Below are 18,444 nucleotides of genomic sequence, written 5' to 3' on the forward strand. Positions count from 1 at the left end.
TCTGGGTCGTCATCAATATCATTTTCAGGTCTTTCAGTTGTAGCTTTAAAAGCAACTGTTTTCTTCTTTTCTTCCTGATTTGTTTTCTTGAGATCTGTTTTCTTGAATGCTATAAGATTGCCTCGTAGTTCATCATATGAAAGTTTGTTTAGATCTTGAGATTTGAGTGCAACTACTTTTATCTGCCAAGTGGTAGGTAGACTCCTTAGAATTTTTCGAACTTGATCACCACTTGAATAGGGTTTACCAAAGAATTTTAGATCGCTAATGATTTTGCTGAACCTTGCAAATATTTCCTCAATGGATTCTCCTTCTTTCATCTGAAAGAGTTCATAGTCATGAACCAATATGTTTATGTAAGTTTCTTTCACTTTGCTACCTCCATAAGTAACTTCCAGTTTATCCCACATTTCTTTGGTTGTATCACAACTTGAGATTTTCTCATACTCCTCTCTACTTATAGCATTATAGAGTAAATTTTGTGCCTTAGCATTGACCTGAACAACTGCCATTTGCTTGTCTGTGTATTCATCTATATCTTCCGGATCAGTGGGTGGTTGAGCTGCTGCTGGTAGTGGATAGTTACCCTTTTTGATAGCGTGCCATACTTTGACATCATAGGATTTTTCATATATTTCCATTCGCACTTTCCAGTGAGAAAAGTGTTGTCCATTGAAATATGGTGTCCTGACTTGCGATGTTCCTTCTTGAAAGAGTGCTCCAATAGTTACTTGATTTGCCATGATCTTTTCTCACAAGCTGTTAAGCAAAAAGAGTGAGACTAGCTCTGATACTAATTGAAAGTACAAGAGGGGGGAGGGGGTGAATTGACGATTTTTATTTTCAGTAGTTTAAGTAGTTGACTAGTTTACCAATTAGTCGATTAGAGATAAGAACACAATAATAACAATGCAGAAATGAAGTGCAGGAAATAAAGACACCAGGATTTTTATACTGGTTCAGATTCAGTGTGAATCCTACGTCCAGTTCCCTTGGGTTGCAAGGGTGATCTCTTTTAGTATTTGAAGTGTCTCGAGTACAAGTTGGTTGATGTAGCTTTACACCAACAACTTAGTTTCTATGTCACTTTTCCCTTCTTAATACAATGCCTCACCAATGTTTGTCTCTTTTTCTTCTCTCACTAATTACACAACAGATCTAAAAAGAAGTACAATGCTTGTTTGGAGTAGAACAACAAGAATGATAATGGTTTGTTCAAAGTATATCTGCTTCAAGCCTGGAACATATGTATATATATTTTGTGACTCTTGATTGACGTGAATCTTGAGAGATTACAAACCCAAGGGAATTGATCCTTGAACCGAATTGCAAATTGATTCTTTCCAAGAATAAAGTAAGGTTTCCGTTGATCTTCCTTGACTTGTATACTTGACAGGCTTTTCTTTCGCTGGGCAGATCTTTCCGATACTTGAGTAATTGATGATGGATCCCTGATTTCAGGCTTTAACGATCTCCAGTATAGAACTTTTCACTCTTATTTTTCTTTGATTTTTGGGACCTTCCTATACTAGCTTCAGTCAATTATCTATCAAATCATTGATTGACTCTTCTTCCGGATTTCCACTGCTTCTTCCTTTTTCATAGCTAGTCATTGATATTTTTCACTTCCTTTGTTTCCGTTGATGGATTGTTTCCCATATTCCATGCTTGAATGATATGGAGTCTTGATTTCTTTGTTTTATTTCTTGTGATCCTGCACCAAATGTGATATATTATTTTTCATCATTGAAACTCATATTTAATAACATTGAATAATATTCTAAGTATATTATTATTCAAAACTAAAAAAACTAACACTTGTCACAAAAAAAAAGGATGTGAGCGTGATATCACAAACTTCATGCATGAAGCAAAATTTAAAGGGGGTCTTTGAAATTTTCCAAGAAAAAAAGGAAAAGTAACTAGAATAAAACTCAAGATGGTTAGCACTTATCAAAGCTTTTAATATCAAGTGGAGATGAAGCAGCTTCTTTAGCTAACCAAACAGTGATGTTTTTTCTCCACTTTCCTGGATGGTGTGGTGTCCAATTTCTACTGCTTTACTCTTATAATTATGGGACCTTTTTAGCTTTTATATTCATACATATAATATGTGATCCGTCTTTATCTTCTCATAAATGAGGACAAATCCATTGTGATGAAACAAGAAGGCCAGCATCATATGTACTACTTACTTTCATGACATTCCATTATGGATATTGAGTGACGTATAAGGCATCTCAATTTGTTTTAGGAGTAATAACTTTGCCAATCTTTATTTCATTATGATGCGTTTCCTATTTCAGGAGTAGAAAGATACATACTGTGAAGGAATGTGATACGCTCAGGTAAAAATTTTGAGTTCGAGCCCTGAAAAAATAAAAAATTAGATAGAGAGCACTTTTCTCTTTATGGGCCTTGTGCATCGCCGGTGAGTTTCAAATAGTGGTGGTTAAACAAAAAGAAGAACGTAAATATTCTCTACATGTATTAAGATAAGCTGCTTTATATACCATTGCTTCTATTACTCCGTATCAACTCCTCTCGATTCTTTAGATTACTTTTTTGGTTACTAAGAAAGAGAGTGAAATGCTATAATTTGAGTAGCTAGCTCCTTTTTCTCTTTCCAAATAAGCCACCCCTGCTGTAATGTGCGTTAGGCAGACCTATATTGCGTGGATTCTCCAAAATAGCTTCCGCATTCCTGTCGGATCCTCCAAAAATACACTATTTTTAGAGGATCCAACACACACCCATCGGTATTTTTTGGAGAGTCCCAGCAACATAGAGGGAGACCATCATTAAACAATAAAGATACAGTAGTGAATAATCCAATATCTGCTATTTATTTTTCTCCAACTCTTTTCCACATTTGAGTGAGACTCTTTCTTTTTTACTCTTTGTGATATGCATATTTTTGGTTCATTGACTCAGACGTTGAATTCTTATAGGAAAAAGGGTTAAATTTGTCCGTGAATTATTCGAAATTACTTAACTTTTTCTCTGCGGGATTTTTGGTCGATCTAATCTTATCCCGTCGTTTGAAATTAAAAAAGCCTGAATTTTGCCCTTGATTCCACGAGCTCTAATTTATGGGAGTTTATACAATAGTCAAAAATTGAGTGGTAAGTTTAGATTTGAACAATTTGAACTTGTTGAGGCTTACCATTTCATGGTAGAGCTACGTATAATGATAAAAAAAATAAATATGAGATAATTTGCTAAGGACTAGAATATAAATGAATCAAAAATGTAATAGAGAACAAAATTAAATTATTTCGAATTAGTACATGAACAAATATGAACATTTCCCATTATTACATTACATGTACATAAAAGTGGGTTGCTCTAATAGCGAGCACCCTCCACTTCCAACCAAGAGATTGTGAGTTCGAGTCACCCCAAGAGCAAGGTGAGAAGTTCTTGGTTCGAGTCACCCCAAAAGCAAGGTGAGGAGTTCTTGGAGGGAGGGAACCGAGGGTCTATCGGAAACAGTCTCTTTATCTTAGAATAGGGGTAAGGTCTACGTATAAACTACCCTCCCCAAACCCCACTAGTGGAATTATATTGGGCTGTTGTTTTATTTGTACATAAGAGTGGCACTTCATTTCGTCGCAAGTTCTTTTACGTCATTATTCTCCTTTCTTTTTTGTTTTGGGAGTTCTTATCAGACTTTCACAGAGATGAGAGAGATGTTTCCTCTTCCCCACAAGTGCACTACTCACACTACTATCATTGTTCCTATTCAACTTCTTCCTTCTCTGTTCATAATTATGAGATTCTATATGTGTTTGAACATTTCGAAATATTCTTCATTCTAGGTGTTTTCTTGATTGACAGTTCTGACCTACTGGGCCAAATCTTAATTTCTTGATACTTTAGAGACTTTTCTGTGTTGTCCTTTTTTCATTTGACGTTGATGTTGAGTTTCTCATATTTTTCCTTATTAACTCCACTATGTATAGAAATTCAACTGCTAACTTATAGAAGTTGAGTGACACTTTTGAATTCATCAATTCCTAGGTAATCAAAAGCATGATTTAGTTTGTACTTGGAATGGTCAAACGTACTCATAAATGGGACCATTTGTATCACCAAAGTGTACACATGGCTACGACTAAAGGATTCAACCTTTCGCTAATGGTAGCTCCCCGTAAATTTTTAGTTATCACTAAAAGTTACAAGATTTTAATTGAATCCCCTTTAAATCTGATTTGTGACATCATAAAGAGGTCGTGTGACAAATAATGACTCAACTATGTTAACATCCAATTACAAACAATCAAAGTTTGTACTTGGAATTGATCTATTTATGATCTCTATATATGTATTCTTAAATAATATCAGAAATTGAATTCTGATTAAACAAAAGGAGGAAATTTGCAAAGTCGTAGGTACGTAGTTAATGCTTGAAATAAAGAATTATCCTCCAAAGTAATGCGACATTATGAAGGTGTAAATGAAAAACTTCAAAATCCTTTTATCTTCATGTCAAGACTTCGAAAGAGCTATGAAAATGGGTTGGTATTATGCATTCCAAGGGTCACGTGTATACAAAATGATCATGATTACAAAAGAATCTTTAAAATAAAATAAAAACAGTTGTCTTAAATGATAGAAACAGCCATGAAAAATGTTTGTTGCATGATCTACAAAGGAACTAAAAAAGAAGAGAAAGAAAAAAAAGTAGTAGGAAATGAACCTTTGAATATCCTCTTCAAAATATTGGAAGCAAAAGGAGCTTTTTGGACGAAAAGAAGGAAGGCAAGGATCCTTTAATTCTGCATGGTCTCCAAGAACAATAATTGAAACATTGAAACTTTTTAGCCTAAGAAATGTAAAGAAAAGAGTTAAAAGAAAAAGAAAGTAACCCTTCAAATATCAAATCCAAGACAGCAAATCTTAGCTGTTTGCTTTCCTATAAAAATGTCAGCTTCTCTTAGTATTTATTTGCTTAGACTCATCTTTAGGATGGAATCTTCTAACTATGTAAAAAGCCTTCATTGAGCTAAGGGAAAGAAAAGGGTTCTTGTCAATGATCACACAGAAGAAAAAAGGGTTTTTGTCAAGGGAATATCCAGTTTCTTTATTTAAAAAGAGAAGGGAAAAGAATGAAGCATCATCATTAGAACTTGGAAGTAAAATAGGTCACAAGAAAGAATGTGGCCAAGTTTGGTTGGAAAGGGTACAGATTCAACCCGCTTCTTTTGACCTAACGTGGATTCCACCCATGAATTAGCGCTAATTTCATTTAGTAAAAGCAAGAAAGAATATAAACTTGTAAAAAAGCAGCCAAATATACAAAGCATCCTCATTCACACAAGACCACGAAAGGGCTACATTCAAGAAGTGTAATGTATACAACCTAATGTATTGCAAGAATTAGTACTGCTTTAACGGCTCTAATGCATGACCTATAAGTAGAGGCAGATCTATGATTTAAATTCTGTAGGTTCATCTTTAAAGGGTTTTAATATTAACCCCATTATAGTTTTAAAGTTATGGGTTCATATCTACTATTTTTGCAATTTCAATAAATTTTTACATATAAATTTTTATTAAGCATCAAAAGTTATGGATTCAATTGAACCCGTTGGTAACACACTATATCCGCCCTTCCTATAAGTAATACGGAGACGATTTTATGGTTGTTCCAAGGCTCCTCCAAAGAATATAAACTCATAAATAGGTCAGAATCGAGTCAGCTCAGTGTTCGATTGGCGATTTTAGCTTGCTTGACTATGCTCAAGTGTGATGACCCGATAGGTCATTTATAGTTTTACCCTTCATTTTCGTGTTTCTAAATCTCGAATAGCTTCGTTTAGCCTTTTTGATTTGCGTGCGCAGTCGGTGTCCTTCTTCCAGAAGGTTTTATTTTTGACAAAATTGATGAAAATGTGACATCTTGCCTTAAAACATATTTGAGTTGATTACAGTCAACGTTTTATGTAAACGGATCTGGATCAGTATTTTGACGGTCCCGGTGGATCTGTATCGTGATTTAGGACTCTGGAGTATGTCCGGAATTGAATTCGAAAGTCCCTAACTTGAATTAACGCAATTTGTTGAAAACTAGTAATTTAAAGGTTTATAAGATTCATAAGTTTGACCGTAGGTTGACTTTATTGTTATCGGATTTGAATTTTGGTTTCGGAACTTGGTAAAAGTTCATTACAGTATTTATGACTTGTCTGCAAAATTTGGTACAAAACGGAGTTGATTTGACGTGATTCGGACGTCCGGTTGAAAAATTGCATGTTCGTAAGTTTCATTAAAAATTTCATTCGTTTTTGTGTCTGATTCGTAGTTCTAGGTATTATTTTGATATTTTGATCACGCGAGCGAGTTCGTATAATATTTTTGGACTTGTGTGCATGTTTGGTTTGGAGACCGAGGGCTCGGGTGAGTTTCGGATAGGCTACAGATGATTTGAACTTAGAAAATTTCTAGATTTTTTTACTTTTGCTGGTGTCTTATGAATCCTTCCTCGCGATCGCGAAGAGTAGTTTGGTACTGGGGTGGATTTGCACATCGCGAAGGTGAGGAATTGGATGCGAACGCAGAGTAGTTGGGGATCTGCCTTTGCGAACGCGGCCACTCTATCACGAATACGTAGTGAGGGGGGGGTCTAACTCTACGCGAACGCGAAGGCAAGGTTGGCTAAGCTTACACGAACGCGTAGAGTTTGTCGCTATCCCTTAAGCCAACTGGGTAGTGCCCTTCGCGAACGCGTTAGGTGTTTCGCGAATGCGATGAACACATGATGCCCAATCATATAAACTTCCAAAAATCAGGATTTCACCCATTTTTCACTATCTTTTCATTAGAGCTCGGGCTAGAGGCAATTTGGAAGAGAAATTTCATTACCCTTTCATAGGTTAGTGTACTTTAACTTGTTTTTTCCCTTTCCATCATCACCCAATAATTTCTAGCCTTAATCTATGTTCTTTCATGGTAGAAAATTAGGGATTTGGGAAGAATGGGGGATGGGGGTTTGTAAATTTGGGATTTAGACCTCACATTGAGGTCAGATTTCGAAACTAATTACATAACCGGGCTTGGGAATGAATGAAAAATTGGGTTATGGTCCGAATTTCGGGTTTTGACCAAGCGAGCTCGGAATTGACTTTGTTGACGTTTTGAAAAAAGTGTAAAAATCTTAACTTTATGTATTATAATTGATTTCCCTAGCATTACTTAATGTTATTGAGTCGATTTTGGTTAGATTCGATTGGTTTGAAGACGGATTTTAGAGGAAAGGCCCTGGAAGAGCTTTGATTTGCTTGCGGAGCGAGGTAAGTGTTAGGTCTAACCTTGATTTAAGGGAATTAGGAACCCTTGAGCTATATGCTATAAGAATGTGTAGCGGCATATATGCGCGCTGACAATTGTATATACGCCATCAAAATACTTGTTTTCACGCTTTTTCCGCAATTCATTAATTATTTTATTCCATGACTCAACTGTTACAAGCTTTAATTGCTTCCTACGCCTTAACTTGCTACTTGTCATTTATTATTCTCATATTAAAATGTTAACTTATTCCATGCTTGCATGATTAATTGCTACTTGCCTTAATTGTCTTACTTGTACACTTTAAATATCATATGTTTGGCTTGTCTTGTTGCTCAGTATTAATTGTAGCATTTCTTGATTTGGTACGAGATTCTTTTATGGTTTTGCTTTCATATTCGTTAATCTTAGAGATTCTTGTGATTTGAGTTGTTAAATTGATTGTACTTATTGATTTTATTTATGGATGAGGTTGCACGCCGCAACGGGTGGAATAAGGGAGGATTAATATTGATATGGTGGGATCGGGTTGCACGCCACAACGGATTTTATATGTGATTTTGATATGGTAAAATAAGGGAGAAATATGATATTGATTCTGATTATATGGTGGGATCGGGTTGCGCACCACAACGAATTTTACATGTTATTATTGATATTGATATGGTGAAATAAGGGAGGATTGTGTTGGTATGGTAGGATCGGGTTGCACGCCGCAACGGGTGAAATAAGGGAGGATTGTGTTTGTACGGTGGGATCGGCTTGCGCGCTGCAACAGATTGTGTGTTTTGTATTCATTGTTGTATGATGTTAGCTTTCGATGCTTTCATATGAGATTCTGAGTACTAGTGTTACTGGTTTTACTGATTCTGAGGATTGAGTTTATTTTCATAAGTTAATTGCCTTACTTTCTTGTATTTCTTTCCTGTTATTATTATTATTATTATTATTATTATTATTATTATTATTATTATTATTATTATTATTATTATTATTATTATTATTATTATTATTATTATTATTATTATAATAATAATAATAATAATAATAATAATAATGACCCGCCTTAGCCTCGTCACTACTTCGTCGAGGTTAGGCTCGGCACTTACAGAGTACATGGGGTCGGTTGTACTCATACTACACTCTGCACTTCTTGTGTAGATTTTGGAGTCAGTCCTAGCGGCGGTCAGTAGATTGCTCGGATTGATTGCCGGATTGGAAACTTGAGGTACAACTGCTCGGCGTTCGCAGTTCTGAAATCCCCCTCTACCCTATCTTAATTGTTTATTTTATTTTAGACAATTTTACTTTCATTCAGACCATTATCTGTATTATTCTAGTCGATCGTGCACTTGTGATACAAGTTCTGGGATTGTATCTAGATATTGCAGTTATTATGGTTTTTCATACTCTATTTCAGATGTATTTTAGTTATTATAGTTTAATTGGTATCAATTAATGTGTTTTGTTAAAAACGGCTAAAAACTATTCTAACGTTGGCTTGCCTAACAAGTGAAATGTTAGGCGTTATCACGATCTCGAGGGTGGAATACCGGGTTGTGACATCAAGTCAGTCAAAGTTGGATTAAAGCTTGGCTCGATCAATTATGGTTCTATTATTAAGAGAATTAGTAATTAATTTTATTTAATATGCTAACCTAACAATTAATAATTACTAAAAACTGTAAATTTGTGCTACTTTATCTGATATATTTAATTGTTAATCGAATTGCAAACTTTTTTCGTTCAAAAAGATAACTTTTTATACATTAATATTTGCAAAGTTTTTTCGTTCAAAAAGATAACTTTTTATACATTAATATGCATGATTAACATTTTATACATTAACATTCATCAATACAAAAAGGGATGCCAATTTGACCAATTTTATTTTCATCTGGACTCATAAGTTTCTCCAGAATTTTTTCTACCAAAACATTTCATATAATTCACTTATACTACCTGGTTCAATACTTGATTTAGCCCAAATTCATAATATTCAACCATATTATCAATTGCAATTAACCAGTTAATTTACTATTGACAGAACTAAGTACAAGTACAATTATTCGTTAATCGTTAAAACACTTCATGAATCAACAGTTAGCATCTCGAACCAACTTAATAAGCGAAATTAATATGTAAATACTTGTAGGAGGAGACATGCATAATACTATACCTCCACATAATCTGCGTAATTCTATTTTTACAAATGTATTCTTTCACTTTGTCATGAGTTGAAAACAAAACATTAGTCAATTATTAAAGCTTTATTAAAATGTCAACTCATGTGGCATAGCCTTTGCCTAGTGACTAATGAGTCTGAATTTGGAAGCAAATAGACAGTCTGTCCTAATAATTAGAAGAGAATTTCAAGTAATTATAGCACAAAACGTGCAATCATCACCATTCAAATATTCAAATCTAAGAAACATGATACGACATTATGACTGTCGCAGCTCCATTAGTTCGATAGCCGTTTGTTCAAATCTAAGAACAAAATCTTGAGCTTTCATAAATTATGTCTACCATGTGTTATAGTGCCTTCAAGCTATAATTATCCATTAATCTAGCTTCTAGCCAAGGAAAAAATTATTTACATTCGATAGCCATAAAAATATATAAATTTTATATATTTTTTTAACACACACACACACAAATATATATATATATATATATATATATATATATATATATATATATATATATAAAAGTATATAAAAGTATATAATCGGCTATTATTTTTAGAGTGGCTATACATTTGATAGCTATAAAAGTATATAAATTTTGTATATTTTTTTGTATATAACACACACATACATATATATACACAAACACACACAAAAAAAAAAATATATTTTTTCGGCTATTATTTTTAACGTGGTTAAACAATATCATTTTCCCATTAATCTATTTGGTACTTGTTACGTCCCTGTTAATGTAGATATCATATTTCTCTGTCCATCAATATTAAAATAAATGAAAGGAATTCACTTAAATTATTTTTGCCTCTAATGAAATTTAAACCTTAAGCTTACATGGATTGTTCCAACCTTAATCTTATGTTATACATTTCGATAATAAAGCGTTAACTTGTCGATAAAAATACTCACCCTCAAAAGTGAACAATAATTTTGTTGATTAGCAGGTAGTAATGTAGTATAATATTTAACCATACGAATATTTAGGTTAAAGATATACGAATATCTAGTATGAACAAAAAATTAGTACTACTTAATAGAAGTTTGATGTTGAAATTTTTTATCAAGGTTGGACAATTACATATGGTTTTCGATCCTATCAATTAAATTACGCATGGGAGAGAAATCTATATCTTTAATGATTAGATTATTTGACCGATTGGCTTATTGAAAATCTAGAAAAATGTGAGATTAAAGCATAAAAGCTCTATCTTAAGAATTATCTGCTGCCTTAAAAGAAACTTTACAAGTTTGCATTCAGCTTTTTTTGGTATGTTAAAGTCTTTTTATTAGACTTGTTTTTAACAATGGAAGACTATCCGACAATAGGACAAACTATACGATCGGACCATCAGAATTTTCAGAAATTAGTACTATGGTCCCCTCCAACATTGAGAATTTTTCTTTTTGGCCCTTTACCTATTGACCCTAATTACTTCTGATGAAAATGTTCTTTTAGATCAGAGAGAGGACCATTTGCTTGCTCTCAGATAAGCAATAGCTATGAACAAAAGCTGTCACTCAGAAATAAAAGAATATTCTTTTGCCATTTGATTTTTTATATACATATATGTGGTCGACTTGACTGTTATCTTTGAGACATTTTTTCTTGAAATGCGTTTTTTGGCGATAAGCACAACAACGGAACTTTTCTTTAAGAAACATAATCTTTAGCATGAATTTTTTGGGTGTGTATGTCAGTGTATGTTGTGTATATGTGTGTGTAGATATACATATTTATTTCTTCGTTTTTGCCAAAAGGAATAATAATGATTAAGTGAAGGAATGTAAGGTCTTTTCTGTTTGGCAGTAACAAAATGTATGTGTGTAGATATTATTTCTCGCTTTTTCTTTTGCTAAAAGGAATAATAATGATTAAATGAAAGAAGCTAAGGTCTTTACTGTTTGCCAGTGATTAAAACCAAAAGTTTCGGAAATTCCCTTTGACTTAAAAGTCCATTGCCAAAATGAATGGGTGAAAATAATTATTTCGGCCTCCAACTTAGTGTTAAAATCAAATTTACCTCCAATTTTAGCGATCGACATATTCTCATACTATTTCTAATCCGATGAAGCAAAATGAGTTTTGAAATTCAAAACATTACTAAAGCCAGAGGTATGAAATGTTAATTCTATATATACGCTCTTTACAGTTTTTCGTTTTTTTGTTTTTTGTTTTTTTGGTTATAATACGTATACTAAATTTGGCCTTTTGAAAGATGAAAGGGATATGATTTCCCAAAAACAATAACATGTCGAATGAATTTACTAATAGTTAAAAACCAATGACATCTCAGATTTTATTTTTAATATGAAATGCTTCCTAAATTAATATAATAAATATCCATTTAAGCCCCCTTAGTCTTCAATGACATGCCAACTTTAATTTTAGATTCATATTAAGACGTATATTAGGTTGACCATAATATAACTTTAAATACCATAAGGCTAAAAGAGTAGCCCTCACTTAGTCGTAATAGTGATCAAAATACGAAAAGGGCATTAACTACACATATACTTCCTTATAGGAGATTGGTAAAACCATTTTCCCTCTAATAATTATCTATATATAAGAAGCACGGAGTTCCACTATGTTGCATATACTACAAATAAAATACAATGAGAATGAAAATTTTAAAAGTTGTCGCAATCTATATATTAGCATTTAGTTTTATATCTACATTTTTACACTCAAATAGTAGCATGCCACATAGCATCCCAAAATGAGCAACACTCAGAAGCTGAAAGAAAAAGTAATTTAGGCAGAACAAAAATCTTGGAGTTAAAAGTCCCAAAATCTAAACACTAGAACACCTTTTCAAACCTAAACCACAAGAATTTGATCTCACAAAAGAGTCCAAGGTCTTTGCAACATCACTAGCACAGGGTCTTGATGTTGCTTCACTAGCAGTGCACTGCAGTGCTACATTCATCATTTCCACCATTTTATTCTGATTATTCACTGCATCACTCTTCATTGCTGGATCAACCCATGTCTCTAAATGGCATTCTGAGTAGCAATATCGTGCCCAATCGACGACATTCTCATGCAAGCCAAATTCAGCATCAGCAGGGTTTTTGCCAGTCAATAGCTCAATTAGTAGAAGGCCAAATCCATATATGTCACTCTTCTCAGATATTCCTTTGTATTCTGCCATTACACCCAAAAAAAAAAACGAAAATTACAGTTAGAATGGGAAAGATTTTATTATCTTTTAGTCCTATTGCGTGCATGGCATAAAGGGCCACGAAATAGGATTATGATATGATTTTGTTACATGACTAGATCTATTGTTTTCTACGTAAAGAACGAAATGATAAAGCTTAGAATCATGTCTCTACATTAATACTCATGAAGCAAAGAAGAAAAACATTCATGATTGCCTCCATGAAATTTGTTTGCGTAATTCCTTGACCTCATAATGACTGTTATGGCCCAAAAAAGAATCATAATATTAGCGACTACAATAAAGCAAAGTAAAAGCAGAACCCAGAAAAAGACCAAGAACGTAGCATCTAACTGTTTCTGTTCTAATCAGGAACATACAAATTAAAAAAATTATAGTTAGCACATTAATTTTCAACATAACGTGACAGCCCTATCATATCGTGTCGCAACTAAGATGGAAAATTAATTCCTATCAAAATTTTAGCTACCCTCTTCAGAATTATGTATTGTCTAGTATGTTTAACAAAACAAAATCTTAAAACATATTTCTATCACTAAGGTAAAACTAAAAAATAAATATATATGTTCTTTAATTTTCTATTAAAGACAGAAATGGTTTATTCTCATTTAATCACAACCTCTTGCTAATACAATAACAACAACAGAACTGAGTGTAATCCCATGTAGTAGGGTATCGGAAGGATATTGTGTACAAACTCTTACTGGAGTAATAAATTCCAAAAAAGGAGAAATATATAAACAGCAAGCAATTAACCCTAGATATTATTCATATGTAATGGACTTATGACAAGGATAAAATGGTAAATTTACCTGGACCAACGTAGGCTGAAGAGCTGAAACCTTTGCTGCTAGTGAAAATAGTAGGAAGACTCAATCTCAGGTGAGCTTCATCTTTGCCGTCGATGAAAACTTTCCGAGGAGAAAGGTCACCGACAACAATACTTGGCGAACAAGAAAAATGCAAATATTTGAGAGCCCTAGCAATTCCTATAGCCACTTTTTGTCTACGTTCCCAATTCATGCTTCCAATTGCTTCACTCCAATCTTTTCCTTCTACGTACTCATAAACCAAAATTCCACATTTCTCTGATTTGCATGCAGCTATGAGCTTCACAACATTTGGATGTCGAACGTTCCCTAGTTCTTGAATATCTGTCCAAAAACTTTTTGGAATATTCAATTTCACATGATTGAATTTCTTCACAAAGATTTGTGTGTTGCTTATTTCAGAAGATAAAATGTCATTGAGGGTGATGGATTTTGAAGCTTTGGAATCAAAGAATTGAATATCCCAATTACCATCTTGAGTACTCTCAACTTTCTTGAGCTTCAACTCTCTTCTCCTTTGGATGAATACTACAACTAAGGCTGAGAATACTAACAAGACTAGTATACCAAGAAGACAAGTCAAGAAGAACCACCAAATTGAGCTTCTTTTGGCGGCTTTGCACGGCGGCAAACCACTTGTGATTTCGTCGCCGCGGCCACCACAAAGTTGATTTCCGACCACCGCGCTGGAATTTATGGCTAGGAAAGCTCCAGTGGATGGTAAAATTCCATGGAAATGGTTGTGAGAAATATTGACTAGGACAAGTGATTCAACTTTTCCTAAATTTGGTGGGATTTCGCCTGATAATTCATTCATTGACAAATCAAGAAGGCTAAGGACTGGCATTTCTGAAAGACTCATTGGAATTTGACCTGATAGCTGATTTTGGCTTAGGTCAAGAGTCACAAGCTTTTTGCATGAAGATAATTCATCTGGGATTTCACCTGAAAGTTTGTTGCTACGTAGCTTCAGCTCCATTAGTTCTGAAAATTGCCCGAAACTTCGAGGAATATTACCAGAAAAACCATTTTCTGACAAGACTAGATTTTCAAGATTCTTGGTACCAAAGGAATTTGGCAAGGTACCAAAAAACTTGTTCCTAGCCAAATTTAGCATTTGAAGTGCTGGCATATCCCATTTCCTTTCACTAATGGATCCAAAAAGATTGTTGCCCGAGATATCGAGGAAGTAAACAAGTGGGAGTTTAGTGAATTCCACGGCCAATTCACCACTGAGTTGGTTGTTTTGCAAGCGGACCCTTTGTAAGCTTTTGCAATGGCTCAAGCTCACAGGAATTTCGCCTTGGAGTGAATTTGAGAAGAGTATGAGTTTAAAAAGATGGCCGGAATAACATATGCTTTCGGGTATTTTTCCAGTGAGATTATTGGTGGAAAGGTCTAGAATTGTGAGATTGTTGTATTTTCCAAGGTCCTTAGGAATCTCACCTGATAATTTGTTAGACCATAGTTGAAGAACTTGAATATGGGGCAAAGAAGTCAAAGCATTTGGAATTCTACCAGTGAAATTATTGGCAAACAATTGTAGAACTTCCAGATTTTGCAATTGGGATATAAGCTCAGGAATTTCACCAGACAAGAAGTTATCACTTAAATCAAGTGATACCAATTTCTTGAGATTGAATAAGGATCTTGGAATTGGGCCAGTGAGCTTGTTTATGTAGAGAAAAAGGTACTTAAGATTGGTGAGATTACCTATAGATGAAGGGATTTCACCTGTTAGATTGTTGTACACGAGATCAAGATGATATAAAGAAGTCAATTCACCAATCTCCTTTGGAATTCCACCTGAGAAATTGTTATATCCCAAGTAAATAAGCTTCAATTTCTTCATAAGACCTAGTTCTCCAGGAATTTCTCCGATTAATTGGTTTGAAGCAAGAGTCAAGAATTCCAAATTAGAAATATTTGCAATAGACTTTGGAATGCTCCCAATCAAGACATTTCCACCAAAATCGAGAACTTTGAGACTCGAAAATAGTCCAATATTTTCGGGGATTTTCCCTGAAATCATGTTATTTGATAGATCCAATGTCTCAAGAAGTGGGATTCTTGAGCCTTGAGGAAGTGGACCTGTGAAGTTATTGTTGCTAAGATTGAGAAATCTAAGTGCCAAACAAGATGAGAAATTGCTTGGAATTTCACCGGAAAGCTGATTATTGGAGAGATCAATTGATTCAACATGTGGCAAGTTGAAAACACTCTCAGATATTTTTCCAGATAAATTCTTTCCTGAGAGCTCAATTTTGGCAACATGAGACAACTCATCACAAATAACACCATTCCAATGGCAAAAAGATTGAGATGGAATCCAATCATGAAGAGACCCTAACGGATCCTTCATCGATGCTTTCATCGATAAAAGTAGCTCGAGCTCAGAACATCTACACTGCTGCATGTAAAATAGCATGAACGCGAACACGAACATGATCAACTTATCGCGTGGTTTTGATCCTTTCTTGGCCATTTTTTTCTCTAGTTGAAACCTCTATATCATCAGTTGCATGGAAAAGGGGAAGAGCCTGTTTGAACTTTAAGATGGACTAATAAAGCTTGAACCAACTTTCTGCTAAGAGGAATGATCCTTCATTTTCTGTCACCAGCATGAAAAAATTCTCTGTTAATATGACAAAACATTGGGATCTGGTGGTTTACAAAGGAAAAAGTTGATGGACTAAAAGCTAAAATAATCTCAGCTTTCTATGTGGAATCTTTTGATATATACATCTGACATTACATATAACTATAAAAAAAACAAAACAAAAAAACCTCCTATTTATATCATCATTATGAAAACATACCAGGGAGCACTAAATATTTGTGTAATGAAGAACCCCAGGATTTATTATATCTTCCAGACAAATATGAAGTGGATCCTGAAACAAGACATGGTTGAAATTAGATCAAAAAGCATATATAATGGATATATGTTGCAAAGAGTAATTACAAAAATAAAAACAATGAAAGATGAGCAATAAAATATGAATTTAACATAAGGTGATGAAGAGTAATTACCAAAAGTGAACTGTAAATTAATATATGAAGGTTTGCTTGGCTTTTTTTAGAGCTTGAATGCAAAGAACTAGAGTTTTAGTAATGAGGGTTTGAAAAGAAGATGGTTGGATAGGGTTTGGGAGTGAGAATTTGAGAGTATAAATAGAAGGAGTGATAGGAAAATGAAAAAGGGCAGAGAATTGTTGGATAATTACGAGAACGCACCTTGACCTGTATTTGAAGTTTTGAACACGAATGGGTTGGAAGTGAAAAGTAAGAAAGGGAAGGGACATATGTTGGAAAAAGGCTTAAGCTTTTGTCGGATTTTACCAAAATGCTCTTTTGACTGCCTTTTGGGATTGTCAAAAAAAGGATTTCTCTAACCGTTGAAAAAGTTTATTGCCCATGTGAGATTATTTTTCTTTTTCATCCTTTAAATTACATTCGATAATTATAATAAACAAAACCTAGCAAATGGCAATCCCAACCAGTTTTTGAAATTTTCAACTGACATCTTTCAGATTTGAGACTTCAAACAGTGAGCTGGATTACTTTTTAATGTGCTAAATTCTAGTTCATCCAGAGTAGTGTACCCTAAATAACATTAGTAAGGTAGTTTACTCCAGCTTTCAATATTAGAACTATACCATATACTTATTACAGATAGAGTACTATTTAACCCTTAATTTTAATTTGTTAAAGAGAAGCTGCCTGGGAAATCCTTTTTTCATTAAATCGGATAATTAACTATGCAGCTAAAGAGGTGCAAGTTAGAAGTTACTCCTATGTTCCCATTTAGTTGTCACTTATATTAAAAATAATTGTTCCCAAATAATTTTATCTTAAAAAATTAAGAGAGAAGTATTAGTTGTTCTAAAATTAGACAAATATTAAAGAATTAATAAGGGATATATTAGTCAAATTACACTTTTAATAAATTTTATATTAAGGGATGTACAGAATTGATAACTAAGAGCCTATCTAAAAAGTCAAATAAGAATTGAATTTGAGTGTAATTACGTGTAATTATATAGTTAACTGGCATGTTTGTTTGGCCAAATAGTTACTTAGTCACCATAAAATTGGATGTAATTAAGCGAGTATAATTACACTCTCCAAATCTCAAGGGGAAGGTAAGAATTAGTGATAATTACGTGTAATTACAAGTAATATAACTTTTCTAATTTTTTTTATTTTACTTTTTTCAAATATATTAATTACTATTCTTTTTATGATATTTGTTTTTCATTGCTTATTCTTATTTTTTAACCTTCCAATACCAATTCATAATTATTCAATACTTTTATTTTAAAAAGATATAATTTGAATACCTGATTATAAATATATCTAGCATTTCTTATATATACATATATTTATCACATTAATGAGTTAGTAAAAAAATTAAATTATTATTGCAATTTTGATAATTAATTTAAGTAATAATATTATTTATTTGGAAGATACTTACTACTTTTAAGATATTTTTTATTAATTTATAATTATTTAATATATTTCGGCAGGTTAATGTATAAAAAGTTTATTTAACTATATAATTATACTTATCCAACCAGAGAATTACCTGTAACTACGTTCTGACAAACAAACATATCATTGTTATCACTATATTATGTAATTACTAGGATATGTAACTGTTATCCTAATAATTACATAGCCAGGTAGTTACACATGACTTTCTGAATCGTCCCTAATTGGAAACACAAAGAGTAGTTGATAAGGAATGAGTATATTCATTCTTCATATACAATATCAGGTGGTAGTATTTACCCGTAAAATAGTACAGTTGAATTTATAGCGTTGTTTATAGACAAGCGAATCGATTTGATCCCAAAATAATAAATAAAATAAATAAAATGTAAGACTTAGCATTGAAATCGAGATAAAATAGCAGACATCTTGGTC

General features: G+C 33.3%; 1 protein-coding gene across 1 annotated transcript; it reads right to left on the bottom strand.

The window, feature by feature from the left end:
- Window positions 1-12,126: 12,126 nt before the first annotated feature.
- On the bottom strand, window positions 12,127-16,659 carry LOC107804584 (uncharacterized). The gene is made up of 4 exons (XM_016628499.2): window positions 16,546-16,659; window positions 16,332-16,406; window positions 13,495-16,123; window positions 12,127-12,645 (listed from the first exon to the last, which is right to left on the bottom strand). The coding sequence occupies exons 3-4, from the start codon at window positions 15,995-15,997 to the stop codon at window positions 12,293-12,295; spliced, it is 2,856 nt and encodes a 951-aa protein (XP_016483985.1). The 5' UTR covers window positions 15,998-16,123; window positions 16,332-16,406; window positions 16,546-16,659; the 3' UTR covers window positions 12,127-12,292.
- Window positions 16,660-18,444: the final 1,785 nt, after the last annotated feature.

The sequence above is a fragment of the Nicotiana tabacum genome, chromosome 23, assembly GCF_000715075.1.
Source record: "Nicotiana tabacum cultivar K326 chromosome 23, ASM71507v2, whole genome shotgun sequence".
NCBI classification, from domain to species: Eukaryota; Viridiplantae; Streptophyta; class Magnoliopsida; order Solanales; family Solanaceae; genus Nicotiana; species Nicotiana tabacum.